The sequence below is a fragment of the Salvelinus alpinus genome, chromosome 1 (genome assembly GCF_045679555.1).
Source record: "Salvelinus alpinus chromosome 1, SLU_Salpinus.1, whole genome shotgun sequence".
Lineage (NCBI taxonomy): Eukaryota > Metazoa > Chordata > Actinopteri > Salmoniformes > Salmonidae > Salvelinus > Salvelinus alpinus.
This window is the reverse complement of record NC_092086.1, coordinates 12,565,036-12,581,334: the sequence shown is the minus strand read 5'-3', so window position 1 is coordinate 12,581,334 and position 16,299 is coordinate 12,565,036. Positions and strand designations below refer to the sequence as shown.

Below are 16,299 nucleotides of genomic sequence, written 5' to 3'. Positions count from 1 at the left end.
CTCTCCTCTCCCCTCCCCTCCTCGCTACTCTCCCCTCTCCTCCTCGCTACTCTCCTCTCCTTGTGTGTGTGTGTGTGTGTGTGTGTGTGTGTGTGTGTGTGTGTGTGTGTGTGTGTGTGTGTGTGTGTGTGTGTGTGTGTGTGTGTGTGTGTGTGTGTGTGTGTGTGTGAGCCCCTTAAACTCCCTGCCCTGCTCCCACACAACTTCATCTGTCTAGGCAATTACTATCATGTAGCCCGACATCCCCAAATCAGATGCCATGCTGAGTGTGTGCGTGTGTGCGTGCGTGCGTGCGTGCGTGATAATGTGTCCCAGTCAGTAGATGATATTATCCTCCTCCTGTACAACAGTAATGGACTAATCACTCTGTTGTGGTGTTGTCATTCTGGAGAAGGAAATTTACTGAGACCTGGAAGGTTATACATAGAGGTCTGTGATTCAACACTATTAGAGGTCTGTGATTCATCACTATTAGAGGTCTGTGATTCATCACTATTAGAGGACTGTGATTCAACACTATTAGAGGTCTGTGATTCATCACTATTAGAGGTCTGTGATTCAACACTATTAAAGGTCTGTGATTCAACACTATTAGAGGTCTGTGATTCAACACTATTAGAGGTCTGTGATTCATCACTATTAGAGGTCTGTGATTCATCACTATTAGAGGTCTGTGATTCATCACTATTAGAGGTCTGTGATTCATCACTATTAGAGGTCTATGATTCATCACTATTAGAGGTCTGTGATTCATCACTATTAGAGGTCTGTGATTCATCACTATTAGAGGTCTGTGATTCATCACTATTAGAGGTCTGTGATTCATCACTATTAGAGGTCTGTGATTCAACACTATTAGAGGTCTGTGATTCATCACTATTAGAGGTATGTGATTCATCACTATTAGAGGTATGTGATTCATCACTATTAGAGGTCTGTGATTCATCACTATTAGAGGTCTGTGATTCATCACTATTAGAGGTCTGTGATTCATCACTATTAGAGGTCTGTGATTCATCACTATTAGAGGTCTGTGATTCAACACTGTTAGAGGTCTGTGATTCATCACTATTAGAGGTCTGTGATTCATCACTATTAGAGGTCTGTGATTCATCACTATTAGAGGTCTGTGATTCATCACTATTAGAGGTCTGTGATTCATCACTATTAGAGGTCTGTGATTCAACACTATTAGAGGTCTGTGATTCATCACTATTAGAGGTCTGTGATTCAACACTATTAGAGGTCTGTGATTCATCACTATTAGAGGTCTGTGATTCAACACTATTAGAGGTCTGTGATTCATCTCTATTAGAGGTCTGTGATTCAACTCTATTAGAGGTCTGTGATTCATCACTATTAGAGGTCTGTGATGCATCACTATTAGAGGTCTGTGATTCATCACTATTAGAGGTCTGTGATTCAACTCTATTAGAGGTCTGTGATTCATCACTATTAGAGGTCTGTGATTCAACTCTATTAGAGGTCTGTGATTCATCACTATTAGAGGTCTGTGATTCAACTCTATTAGAGAACTGTGATTCATCACTATTAGAGGTCTGTGATTCATCACTATTAGAGGTCTGTGATTCATCACTATTAGAGGTCTGTGATTCATCACTATTAGAGGTATGTGATTCATCACTATTAGAGGTCTGTGATGCAACACTATTAGAGGTCTGTGATTCATCACTATTAGAGGTCTGTGATTCATCACTATTAGAGGTCTGTGATTCATCACTATTAGAGGTCTGTGATTCATCACTATTAGAGGTCTGTGATTCATCACTATTAGAGGTCTGTGATTCAACTCTATTAGAGGTCTGTGATTCATCACTATTAGAGGTCTGTGATTCAACTCTATTAGAGGTCTGTGATTCATCACTATTAGAGGTCTGTGATTCAACTCTATTAGAGAACTGTGATTCATCACTATTAGAGGTCTGTGATTCATCACTATTAGAGGTCTGTGATTCATCACTATTAGAGGTCTGTGATTCATCACTATTAGAGGTATGTGATTCATCACTATTAGAGGTCTGTGATGCAACACTATTAGAGGTCTGTGATTCATCACTATTAGAGGTCTGTGATTCATCACTATTAGAGGTCTGTGATTCATCACTATTAGAGGTCTGTGATTCATCACTATTAGAGGTCTGTGATTCATCACTATTAGAGGTCTGTGATTCATCACTATTAGAGGTCTGTGATTCATCACTATTTGAGGTCTGTGATTCAACACTATTAGAGGTCTGTGATTCATCACTATTAGAGGTCTGTGATTCATCACTATTAGAGGTCTGTGATTCATCACTATTAGAGGTCTGTGATTCATCACTATTAGAGGTCTGTGATTCATCACTATTAGAGGTCTGTGATTCATCACTATTAGAGGTCTGTGATTCATCACTATTAGAGGTCTGTGATTAATCACTATTAGAGGTATGTGATTCATCACTATTAGAGGTCTGTGATGCAACACTATTAGAGGTCTGTGATGCAACACTATTAGAGGTCTGTGATTCATCACTATCAGAGGTCTGTGATTCATCACTATTAGAGGTCTGTGATTCATCACTATTAGAGGTCTGTGATTCATCACTATTAGAGGTCTGTGATTCATCACTATTAGAGGTCTGTGATTCATCACTATTAGAGGTCTGTGATTCATCACTATTAGAGGTCTGTGATTCATCACTATTAGAGGTCTGTGATTCATCACTATTAGAGGTCTGTGATTCAACACTATTAGAGGTCTGTGATTCATCACTATTAGAGGTCTGTGATTCATCACTATTAGAGGTCTTTGATTCAACACTATTAGAGGTCTGTGATTCAACACTATTAGAGGTCTGTGATTCAACACTATTAGAGGTATGTGATTCATCACTATTAGAGGTCTGTGATGCAACACTATTAGAGGTCTGTGATTCATCACTATTAGAGGTCTGTGATTCAACACTATTAGAGGTCTGTGTTTCATCACTATTAGAGGTCTGTGATTCAACACTATTAGAGGTCTGTGATTCAACACTATTAGAGGTCAGTGATTCATCACTATTAGAGGTCTGTGATTCAACACTATTAGAGGTCAGTGATTCAACACTATTATTAGCTGACTAAGTTTATGTTTGTATTTAATTATTTGTTTTGGTTGTTATTTAAAATATTTTTTTTTAGCCATTGTTTAAATGGTCACGTTACTGGGACCTTAGCTGTCATCAAATCTCACACATACAGTCAGACACACATACAGTCAGACACACATACAGTCACACACACATACAGTCAGACACACATACAGTCAGACACACATACAGTCAGACACACATACAGTCAGACACATGCAGTCAGACACACATGCAGTCAGACACACATGCAGTCAGACACACATACAGTAAGACACACATACAGTCAGACACACATGCAGTCAGACACACATACAGTCAGACACACATACAGTCAGACACGCATACAGTAAGACACACATACAGTCAGACACACATGCAGTCAGACACACATGCACGTTGTTCCATTAGTGGTAAATAATGAAGCGAATAGAAGGAGACCTTTCTTTCAGATTCTGAAGCTCTGGTAGTAGAGCTGTGTTGTTTTACTTAGAGTTTAGAACAACACAGCTCCCTGTCCCTGTCCCTGTCTCTGTCTCTGTCCCTGTATCTCTCCCTGTATCTGTCCCTCTCCCTGTCTCTGTCTCTGTCCCTGTCCCTGTCCCTGTCCCTGTCCCTGTCCCTGTCTCTGTCTCTGTCCCTGTCTCTGTCCCTGTATCTCTCCCTGTCCCTGTCTCTGTCTCTGTCCCTGTACCTGTCCCTGTCTCTGTCCCTGTCCCTGTCTCTGTCTCTGTCCCTGTCCCTGTCCCTGTCCCTGTCTTTGTATCTGTCCCTGTCTCTGTCCCTGTCTCTGTCTCTCTCTCTGTCCCTGTCTCTGTCCCTGTCTCTGTCCCTGTCTCTGTCCCTGTCTCTGTCCCTGTCTCTGTCCCTGTCCCTGTCCCTGTCTTTGTATCTGTCCCTGTCTCTGTCTCTGTCCCTGTCTCTGTCTCTGTCTCTCTCTCTGTCCCTGTCTCTGTCCCTGTCTCTGTCCCTGTCTCTGTCCCTGTCTCTGTCCCTGTCCCTGTCCCTGTCTTTGTATCTGTCCCTGTCTCTGTCTCTGTCCCTGTCTCTGTCTCTGTCTCTGTCTCTCTCTCTGTCCCTGTCTCTGTCCCTGTCCCTGTCCCTGTCTCTGTCTTTGTATCTGTCCCTGTCTCTGTCTCTGTCCCTGTCCCTGTCTCTGTCTGTCTCTGTCTCTGTCTCTGTCCCTGTCTCTGTCTCTGTCTCTGTCTCTGTCTCTGTCTCTGTCTCTCTCCCTGTCCCTGTCTCTGTTCCTGTCTCTGTCCCTGTCCCTGTCTCTCTCTCTCTGTCTCTCTGTCTCGGTCTCTCTTTCTGTCTCTGTCCCTGTCTCTGTCCCTGTCTCTGTCTCTCTCTCTCTCTCTTTCTCTCGCTCTCTCTTTTAACAAATCAGCTCTTTTGATTTGATAGATAATAGGTTTGTTTATGGTTGTGTGCAGAGAAGGTTTTCTTGTGATGGAGTCGTCTGTCTGCAGAGTCGTCTGTCTACATTTTAGATTATTCACAGATGTTGCGGCCCTGTTTAAGTTTATTATGATGCATTATTTAGAGAGAGAGAGAGCAGAAGAGCGAACGGGAGAGGACGAGAGGGAGAGGACGAGAGGGAGAGGGGGGGGAGAGGGAGAGGACGAGAGGGAGAGGGGGGGAGAGAGAGAGAGGGAGGGAGAGGACGAGAGAGAGGGAGGGAGAGAGAGGGAGAGAGAGAGAGAGAGAGAGAGAGAGAGAGAGAGAGAGAGAGAGAGAGAGAGAGAGAGAGAGAGAGAGAGAGAGAGAGAGAGAGAGAGAGAGAGAGAGAGAGAGAGAGAGAGAGAGAGAGAGAGAGAGAGAGAGAAATACAGAAATACACTACGGAAAAAGAAGGAACAGCACGTCAGAAATCAGCTCAATGTAATTGAAGACTCCATAGACTCTAACCAATTCTGGGAAAATTGGAAAACACTAAACAAACAACAACACGAAGAATTATCTATCCAAAATGGAGATGTATGGGTAAACCACTTCTCCAATCTTTTTGGCTCTATAACAAAGAATAAAGAACAAAAACATATACATGATCAAATACAAATCCTAGAATCAACTATTAAAGACTACCAGAACCCATTGGATTCTCCAATTACCTTGAATGAGTTACAGGACAAAATAAAAACCCTCAAACCCAAAAAGGCCTGTGGTGTTGATGGTATCCTTAATGAAATGATCAAATATACAGACAACAAATTCCAATTGGCTATACTAAAACTCTTTAACATCGTCCTTAGCTCTGGCATCTTCCCCAATATTTGGAACCAAGGACTGATCACCCCAATCCACAAAAGTGGAGACAAATTTGACCCCAATAACTACCGTGGAATATGCGTCAACAGTAACCTTGGGAAAATACTCTGCATTATCATTAACAGCAGACTCGTACATTTCCTCAATGAAAACAATGTACTGAGCAAATGTCAAATTGGCTTTTTACCAAATTACCGTACAACAGACCATGTATTCACCCTACACACCCTAATTGACAACCAAACAAACCAAAACAAAGGCAAAGTCTTCTCATGCTTTGTTGATTTCAAAAAAGCCTTCGACTCAATTTGGCATGAGGGTCTGCTATACAAATTGATGGAAAGTGGTGTTGGGGGTAAAACATACGACATTATAAAATCCATGTACACAAACAACAAGTGTGCGGTTAAAATTGGCAAAAAACACACACATTTCTTCACACAGGGTCGTGGGGTGAGACAGGGATGCAGCTTAAGCCCCACCCTCTTCAACATATATATCAACGAATTGGCGCGGGCACTAGAACAGTCTGCAGCACCCGGTCTCACCCTACTAGAATCCGAAGTCAAATGTCTACTGTTTGCTGATGATCTGGTGCTTCTGTCACCAACCAAGGAGGGCCTACAGCAGCACCTAGATCTTCTGCACAGATTCTGTCAGACCTGGGCCCTGACAGTAAATCTCAGTAAGACCAAAATAATGGTGTTCCAAAAAAGGTCCAGTCACCAGGACCACAAATTCCATCTAGACACCGTTGCCCTAGAGCACACAAAAAACTATACATACCTCGGCCTAAACATCAGCACCACAGGTAACTTCCACAAAGCTGTGAACGATCTGAGAGACAAGGCAAGAAGGGCCTTCTATGCCATCAAAAGGAACATAAATTTCAACATACCAATTAGGATCTGGCTAAACATACTTGAATCAGTCATAGAGCCCATTGCCCTTTATGGTTGTGAGGTCTGGGGTCCGCTCACCAACCAAGATTTCACAAAATGGGACAAACACCAAATTGAGACTCTGCATGCAGAATTCTGCAAAAATATCCTCCGTGTACAACGTAGAACACCAAATAATGCATGCAGAGCAGAATTAGGCCGATACCCACTAATTATCAAAATCCAGAAAAGAGCCGTTAAATTCTACAACCACCTAAAAGGAAGCGATTCCCAAACCTTCCATAACAAAGCCATCACCTACAGAGAGATTAACCTGGAGAAGAGTCCCCTAAGCAAGCTGGTCCTAGGGCTCTGTTCACAAACACAAACACACCCCACAGAGCCCCAGGACAACAGCACAATTAGACCCAACCAAATCATGAGAAAACAAAAAGATAATTACTTGACACATTGGAAAGAATTAACAAAAAAACAGAGCAAACTAGAATGCTATTTGGCCCTAAACAGAGAGTACACAGTGGCAGAATACCTGACCACTGTGACTGACCCAAACTTAAGGAAAGCTTTGACTATGTACAGACTCAGTGAGCATAGCCTTGCTATTGAGAAAGGCCGCCGTAGGCAGACATGGCTCTCAAGAGAAGACAGGCTATGTGCACACTGCCCACAAAATGAGGTGGAAACTGAGCTGCACTTCCTAACCTCCTGCCCAATGTATGACCATATTAGAGAGACATATTTCCCTCAGATTACACAGATCCACAAAGAATTCGAAAACAAATCAAATTTTGATAAACTCCCATATCTACTGGGTGAAATTCCACAGTGTGCCATCACAGCAGCAAGATTTGTGACCTGTTGCCACAAGAAAAGGGCAACCAGTGAAGAACAAACACCACTGTAAATACAACCCATATTTATGTTTATTTATTTTAACTTGTGTGCTTTAACCATTTGTACATTGTTACAACACTGCATATATATAATATGACATTTGTAATGTCTTTATTGTTTTGAAACTTCTGTATGTGTAATGTTTACTGTTCATTTTTATTGTTTATTTGACTTTTGTATATTACCTACCTCACTTGCTTTGGCAATGTTAACACATGTTTCCCATGCCAATAAAGCCCCTTGAATTGAATTGAATTGAATTGAGAGAGAGAGAGAGAGAGAGAGAGAGAGAGAGAGAGAGAGAGAGAGAGAGAGAGAGAGAGAGAGAGAGAGAGAGAGAGAGAGAGAGAGGGAGAGGGAGAGAGAGCGAAAGAGAGAGAAAGAGAGAGAGAAAGAGAGAGAGAGAGGTAGTGTGTTGTTGTTTTTCTCCAATCAATTTAATTGATGTTTCATGAGAAGCTTTCAGATGCTTATAATTGATGCATTTCTTTCAGATTTTGTTTGACTTTCTGTGAATAAGTGGCTATTACATTTTCCTTTTTTTTTGCAGAAGAACATTCATGAGCTTATGTGGTCATTTTTATTTCATTTTGGCTGTGTCACTGGGTACAATAACAAACAAACAAACTATTTGAAGAAATACAAGCTCAGATGATATACGATTTTATTAATGAATTTCATTAATGAATTACTATCGAATTGACATTAGGTTACTTTTATTCGTGTAAAACTTTGTTCATGATGTGTAACAATCCAAATTACATTGGTAGATGTTTACAATAATTAGTTAAATCGGCCCATTGCTGCGTCTTCTCTGTACCATCTCTGTTGAGCAGCCAGGCCCCCAGAAACACCTCCGTTCAGCTCTCACCAGTCCAGGCGCCCAAAACACGGCTCCCTGATCGGTGAGTCACCGTCACTTCTCCTCCGCTGCATCCTTCTCCTCGCCGTGACACACACAAACACACACACGCACACACACACACACACACACACGCACGCACACGCACACGCGCACACACACACACACACACACACACACACACACACACACAGACTGTGGCTATGGCTGCGTCCCTTTATAATAGTGAAAGTGTGCAGCGAGGTTGGGTTAGTGTTTTGGCTGGGGTAGAAGTCGGTCGTTGGATGATGGCCCGGGAAGAACCGGTAACGGGAAAAGACAGTCAGCATATAACAGAGCCCGGTGGCAGAGAAGTTCATCCGACTGAGAGAGAGAGAGAGAGCTTGCAACATTTACAGTGGGCACGACATGCACACAGGCGTTCTATTTCCTCCCTCCACACACACTAACTCACATTCTCTCATAGCTCTGTAGCACGCGGGCTGCTTCGGCACGCCATCTCTTCACACACACACACACACGCCCGCGCTCACTGCAGCCAGTGCTCACACACCGACACACACAAACTCTCTTCGTCGGCTTTCCTCTGCACGCGAAAGGCTGTCCCACTCAGCGCGCACTCGACGTGACCGTTATTCTATTGCGCAAGACACGGGACTGTCCGGGCTCTGAAAATACATCCACACAACAACCCGGTGAACGTTAAACCTCGGCTGACATCGGTAAAGAAATAACGGGAACCGGGCCCACGGCACTGCATTTCAGCACGCGGAAAGAAACATACAGACAGACAGAGACAGACAGACAAACCGGGTTCAGGCATCGGGACTCACGCGCTGCATGCAAGCCCTGTACGCCGCCTCCGCGCACAGAATGCAGCATCCCCTGACGGGAGGAACGTGCGTGGCGATGCCCAACGTAGACATGTGTCCTCAACTGTCCTGCTCTGCTCTCACCTTTATGTACCTCCAGCAGGTGAGTGGCTGGGCTGCGTGTGTGGATTTGCTCCAGTTGAGAAACATCTCTAGATCGTGGGAAAATGGTGCTGCACTCTGCTATTTGTATGTGACAAAATATGCTTGTGGCCCATATTCATGACTATATTACATCCGTCATGTTTATATGAGGAAATATTCATGTCTAAATTACATCAGCCATGTTTTATATCAGGAAATATTCATGTTTAAATTACATCAGCCTTGTTTTATATCAGGAAATATGTCTAAATTACATCAGCCATGTTTTATATCAGGAAATATTCATGTCTAAATTACATCAGCCATGTTTTATATCAGGAAATATTCATGTCTAAATTACATCAGCCATGTTTTATATCAGGAAATATTCATGTCTAAATTACATCAGCCTTGTTTTATATCAGGAAATATGTCTAAATTACATCAGCCATGTTTTATATCAGGAAATATTCATGTCTAAATTACATCAGCCTTGTTTTATATCAGGAAATATGTCTATATTACATCAGTCATGTTTTATATCAGGAAATATGTCTACATCATATCAGCCATGTTTTATATCAGGAAATATGTCTATATCATATCAGCCATGTTTTATATCAGGAAATATGTCTATATTAAATCAGCCATGTTTTATATCAGGAAATATTCATGTCTAAATTACATCAGCCATGTTTTATATGAGGAAATATGTCTATATTACAATAGTTAGCCTATGTCTGAGTATAGGCCTAGGCTAAACTAGATTATTCTATGCCGATTTTCATATGGTTTTGATACTATCTTGATTATTGTTTCAATATGGTTTGAGAGTATCTTGGTTATTGTTTGTAACACAGAGCAACATCTAATTCGGGATTCTCTGTAAATAAAGATTAAATCCATTTTATGAAATGCAGTCCGAGATGAAATGTGACTATGACCATATAGCCAGCTGTATTATACATGTTGACCTACCATCATATTGACCTACCATCATGTTGACCTACCATCATGTTAGTATGTTGACCTACCATCATGTTAGTATGTTGACCTACCATCATGTTGACCTACCATCATGTTGACCTACCATCATATTGACCTACCATCATGTTAGTATGTTGACCTACCATCATGTTAACCTACCATCATGTTGACCTACCATCATGTTGACCTACCATCATATTGACCTACCATCATGTTAGTATTTTGACATACCATCATGTTAGTATGTTAACCTACCATCATGTTAGTATGTTGACCTACCATCATGTTAACCTACCATCATGTTAGTATGTTGACCTACCATCATGTTAGTATGTTGACCTACCATCATGTTGACCTACCATCATGTTAGTATGTTGACCTACCATCATGTTAGTATGTTGACATACCATCATGTTAGTATGTTGACCTACCATCATGTTAACCTACCATCATGTTAGTATGTTGACCTACCATCATGTTAGTATGTTGACCTACCATCATGTTAGTATGTTGACCTACCATCATGTTGACCTACCATCATGTTAGTATGTTGACCTACCATCATGTTAACCTACCATCATGTTAGTATGTTGACCTACCATCATGTTAGTATGTTGACCTACCATCATGTTGACCTACCATCATGTTCGTATATTGAACTACCATCATGTTGACCTACCATCATGTTGACCTACCATCATGTTAGTATGTTGACCTACCATCATGTTAGTATGTTGACCTACCATCATGTTGACCTACCATCATGTTAGTATGTTGACCTACCATCATGTTAGTATGTTGACCTACCATCATGTTGACCTACCATCATGTTGACCTACCATCATGTTAGTATGTTGACCTACCATCATGTTAGTATGTTGACCTACCATCATGTTGACCTACCATCATGTTCGTATATTGACCTACCATCATGTTGACCTACCATCGTGTTGACCTACCATCATGTTAGTATGTTGGCCTACCATCATGTTAGTATGTTGACATACCATCATGTTGACCTACCATCATGTTAGTCTGTTGACCTACCATCATGTTAGTATGTTGACCTACCATCATGTTAACCTACCATCATGTTAGTATGTTGACCTACCATCATGTTAGTATGTTGATCTACCATCATGTTAGTATGTTGGCCTTCCATCATGTTGACCCACCATCATGTTAGTATGTTGACCTACCATCATGTTAGTATGTTGGCCTACCATCATGTTGACCTACCATCATGTTGACCTACCCTTATATTAGTATGTTGACCTACCATCATGTTGACCTACCATCATCTTAGTATGTTGACCTACCATCCTGGTATTATGTTGACCTACCATCATGTTGAACTACCATCATGTTAGTATGTTGACCTACCATCATGTTAACCTACCATCATGTTAGTCTGTTGACCTACCATCATGTTAGTATGTTGACCTACCATCATGTTGACCTACCATCATGTTAGTATGTTGACCTATCATCATGTTAACCTACCATCATGTTAGTCTGTTGACCTACCATCATGTTAGTATGTTGACCTACCATCATGTTAACCTACCATCATGTTAGTATGTTGACCTACCATCATGGTAGTCTGTTGACCTACCATCATGTTAGTATGTTGACCTACCATCATGTTAGTATGTTGACCTACCATCATGTTAGTATGTTGACCTACCATCATGTTAGTATGATAACCTACCATCATGTTAGTATGTTGACCTACCATCATGTTAGTATGTTGACCTACCATCATGTTAGTATGTTGACCTAACATCATGGTAGTCTGTTGACCTACCATCATGTTAGTATGTTGACCTACCATCATGTTAGTATGTTGACCTACCATCATGTTAGTCTGTTGACCTACCATCATGTTAGTATGTTGACCTACCATCATGTTAGTATGTTGACCTACCATCATGTTAGTATGTTAACCTACCATCATGTTAGTATGTTGACCTACCATCATGTTAGTATGTTGACCTACCATCATGGTAGTCTGTTGACCTACCATCATGTTAGTATGTTGACCTACCATCATGTTAGTATGTTGACCTACCATCATGTTAGTATGTTGACCTACCATCATGTTAGTATGTTGACCTACCATCATGTTAGTATGTTGACCTACCATCATGGTAGTCTGTTGACCTACCATCATGTTAGTATGTTGACCTACCATCATGGTAGTCTGTTGACCTACCATCATGTTAGTATGTTGACCTACCATCATGTTAGTATGTTGACCTACCATCATGTTGACCTACCATCATGTTAGTATGTTGACCTACCATCATGTTAGTATGTTGACCTACCATCATGTTAGTATGTTGACCTACCATCATGTTAGTATGTTGACCTACCATCATGGTAGTCTGTTGACCTACCATCATGTTAGTATGTTGACCTACCATCATGTTAGTATGTTGACCTACCATCATGTTAGTATGTTAACCTACCATCATGTTAGTAAGTCGCTCTGGATAAGAGCGTCTGCTAAATGACTTAAATGTAAATGTAAATGTATGTTGACCTACCATCATGTTAGTATGTTGACCTACCATCATGTTAGTATGTTGACCTACCACCATGTTAGTATGTTGACCTACAATCATGTTAGTTGCTGTGTTCTGTAAACAATGCGTGGTCTTAACCATGACAACGAAGCATACACTCAGTGGCTTGTTTATTAGGGAAAACCAGTTGGGTATACGGTAGGACCCCCCTTTGCCTCCAGAACATCCTGAATTATTTGGGCTATTCTACAAGCTGTCGGAAACTTTCCACAGTGATTTTGGTCTGTGCTTGCTGCAGATTGGACGGTGGTACATTCATGCTACCAACAGGCCGTTCCATCTCATCCCAAAGATGTTCTATTGGGTTTGGTCAGCAACAATGTTCAGATACACCGTGGCGTTCAATCATTGATCAACTGGTATCTGGGGCGGCAGGAAGCCTAGTGGTTAGAGCAGGAAGCCTAGTGGTTAGAGCAGGAAGCCTAGTGGTTAGAGCAGGAAGCCTAGTGGTTAGAGCAGGAAGCCTAGTGGTTAGAGCAGGAAGCCTAGTGGTTAGAGCAGGAAGCCTAGTGGTTAGAGCAGGAAGCCTAGTGGTTAGAGCAGGTAGCCTAGTGGTTAGAGCAGGTAGCCTAGTGGTTAGAGCAGGAAGCCTAGTGGTTAGAGCAGGAAGCCTAGTGGTTAGAGCAGGAAGCCTAGTGGTTAGAGCAGGTAGCCTATTGGTTAGAGCAGGAAGCCTAGTGGTTAGAGCATTGGGCCAGGAACTGGAAGGTTGCTGGATCAAATCCCTGAGCTGACAAGGTAAAAATCTGTTCTTTTGCCACTGAGCAAGGCAGTTAACCCACTGTTCCCCGGGCCACCGAAGACGTGGATGTTGATGAAGGCAGCCCCCCCGCACCTCTCTGATTCAGAGGGGTTGGGTTAAATGTGTCAGACACATTTCAGTTGGAGGCATTCAGTTGGACAACTGACTAGGTATCCCCCCACCCCCTTTTATCAAGGGACCTAACGTGTGCCAGGAAAACATTTCCCACACCAGTACACCACCACCACCAGCCTGTACTGTTGACACCAGGCAGGATGGGGCCATGGACTAATGCTGCTTACGCCAAATCCTGACTCTGCCATCAGCATGACGTAACAGGAAGTGAGATTGGAAGGACCAGACACCCGGATTCGTCGGACCAGGATTCATCCACTCCTCAGTTGTCCAGTGTTGGTGATCGCTGTAGGTAGGGGTAAAGGATAGGCCCACTTCTTGTTTTTAGCTGATAGGAGTTGAACCTGGTGTGGTCGTCTGCTGCAACAGCCAATCCGTGACAAGGACCGAGGAGTTGTCCGTTCTGAGATGCGTTGTGCTGCTCTGTTATTTGGCTGTTTGTGGTCCGCCTGTTATTTGGCTGTTTGTGGTCCGCCTGTTATTTGGCTGTTTGTGGTCCGCCTGTTATTTGGCTGTTTGTGGTCCGCCTGTTATTTGGCTGTTTGTGGTCCGCCTGTTATTTGGCTGTTTGTGGTCCGCCTGTTATTTGGCTGTTTGTGGTCCGCCTGTTATTTGGCTGTTTGTGGTCCGCCTGTTATTTGGCTGTTTGTGGTCCGCCTGTTATTTGGCTGTTTGTGGTCCGCCTGTTATTTGGCTGTTTGTGGTCCGCCTGTTATTTGGCTGTTTGTGGTCCGCCTGTTATTTGGCTGTTTGTGGTCCGCCTGTTATTTGGCTGTTTGTGGTCCGCCTGTTATTTGGCTGTTTGTGGTCCGCCTGTTATTTGGCTGTTTGTGGTCCGCCTGTTATTTGGCTGTTTGTGGTCCGCCTGTTATTTGGCTGTTTGTGGTCCGCCTGTTATTTGGCTGTTTGTGGTCCGCCTGTTATTTGGCTGTTTGTGGTCCGCCTGTTATTTGGCTGTTTGTGGTCCGCCTGTTATTTGGCTGTTTGTGGTCCGCCTGTTATTTGGCTGTTTGTGGTCCGCCTGTTATTTGGCTGTTTGTGGTCCGCCTGTTATTTGGCTGTTTGTGGTCCGCCTGTTATTTGGCTGTTTGTGGTCCGCCTGTTATTTGGCTGTTTGTGGTCCGCCTGTTATTTGGCTGTTTGTGGTCCGCCTGTTATTTGGCTGTTTGTGGTCCGCCTGTTATCTTGCACCATTCTTGCCGTTCTCCTTCATCAATGAGCTGTTTTCTCCCAAAGGACTGCTGCTGACTGGCTGTTTTCTCCCAAAGGACTGCTGCTGACTGGCTGTTTTCTCCCAAAGGACTGCTGCTGACTGGCTGTTTTCTCCCAAAGGACTGCTGCTGACTGGCTGTTTTCTCCCAAAGGACTGCTGCTGACTGGCTGTTTTCTCCCAAAGGACTGCTGCTGACTGGCTGTTTTCTCCCAAAGGACTACCGCTGACTGGCTGTTTTCTCCCAAAGGACTGCTGCTGACTGGCTGTTTTCTCCCAAAGGACTGCTGCTGACTGGCTGTTTTCTCCCAAAGGACTGCTGCTGACTGGCTGTTTTCTCCCAAAGGACTGCTGCTGACTGGCTGTTTTCTCCCAAAGGACTGCTGCTGACTGGCTGTTTTCTCCCAAAGGACTACCGCTGACTGGCTGTTTTCTCCCAAAGGACTGCTGCTGACTGGCTGTTTTCTCCCAAAGGACTGCTGCTGACTGGCTGTTTTCTCCCAAAGGACTGCCGCTGACTGGCTGTTTTTTGAATTGTCGCACCATTCTCGGTAATGTCGTGCGTGAAAAGCGCAGGAAGACGGACGTCTCTGAGGAGGACGGACGTCTCTGAGGAGGACTGACGTCTCTGAGGAGGACGGACGTCTCTGAGGAGGACGGACGTCTCTGAGGAGGACGGACGTCTCTGAGGAGGACGGACGTCTCTGAGGAGGACGGACGTCTCTGAGATTCTGGATCCGGTCCGCCTGGCACAGACAATCATACCACGCTCAAAGACCCTTAGGTCACTGGTTTTGCCCATTCTAACATCTGATGGAACAGTAACAAGCCACGGCCATGTGACTCAATGTCTGGAAGAGCGAACCATTTTCATGAACGGGGTGGTATACATAATAAACTTTTCCTAATTCTCTAGGCTTTTTTTTGACACATTTGACATTATATAGATTAATATACTCCCTCTCTCTCTCCCTCTCTCCATCTCTCTCTCTTTCTCTCTCTCTCTCTCCATCTCTCTCTATTTCTCTCTCCCTCTCTCCATCTCCCTCTCCATCTCTCTCTCTCCTTCCCTTTCTCTCTCTCAGCTGGCTCAACCATAAACCTCTAGTGACATTCCTAACCTTTACCTCAGCCGATACAAATTACATTATGCCACCAGTTAATTGCTTTTATATCTGGAGGACAGAACAACATCCATTATTTAACCCAGTGGTATTGTCTCTAGATAGAACAACATCCATTATTTAACCCAGTGGTATTGTCTCTAGATAGAACAACATCCATTATTTAACCCAGTGGTCTCTAGATAGAACAACATCCATTATTTAACCCAGTGGTCTCTAGATAGAACAACATCCATTATTTAACCCAGTGGTCTCTAGATAGAACAACATCCATTATGTAACCCAGTGGTATTGTCTCTAGATAGAACAACATCCATTATTTAACCCAGTGGTATTGTCTCTAGATAGAACAACATCCATTATTTAACCCAGTGGTATTGTCTCTAGATAGAACAACATCCATTATTTAACCCAGTGGTCTCTAGATAGAACAACATCCATTATTTAACCCAGTGGTATTGTCTCTAGATAGAACAACATCCATTATTTAACCCAGTGGT

At 43.0% G+C, this 16,299-nt stretch overlaps 1 protein-coding gene across 12 annotated transcripts in view; it reads left to right on the top strand.

The window, feature by feature from the left end:
* rbfox1 (RNA binding fox-1 homolog 1) overlaps positions 1-16,299 on the top strand; it is a 512,645-nt gene that overhangs the window by 239,668 nt on the left and 256,678 nt on the right. For 5 of the 12 annotated variants that reach the window (XR_011673971.1, XR_011673973.1, XR_011673972.1 and 2 more), the window contains exon 1: positions 8,298-9,032. The exons of 2 other annotated variants lie outside the window; for them this stretch is intronic. Coding sequence is in view for 6 of the 10 variants with exons in the window: in XM_071391182.1 (XP_071247283.1) it covers positions 8,898-9,032 (135 nt within the window). In the remaining 4 variants the exon portion in view is untranslated. Of the gene's footprint in view, positions 1-8,290; positions 9,033-16,299 lie in introns of those variants that run through there. 5 more of the 12 variants (XM_071391206.1, XM_071391199.1, XM_071391229.1 and 2 more) reach the window with 4 other exon arrangements.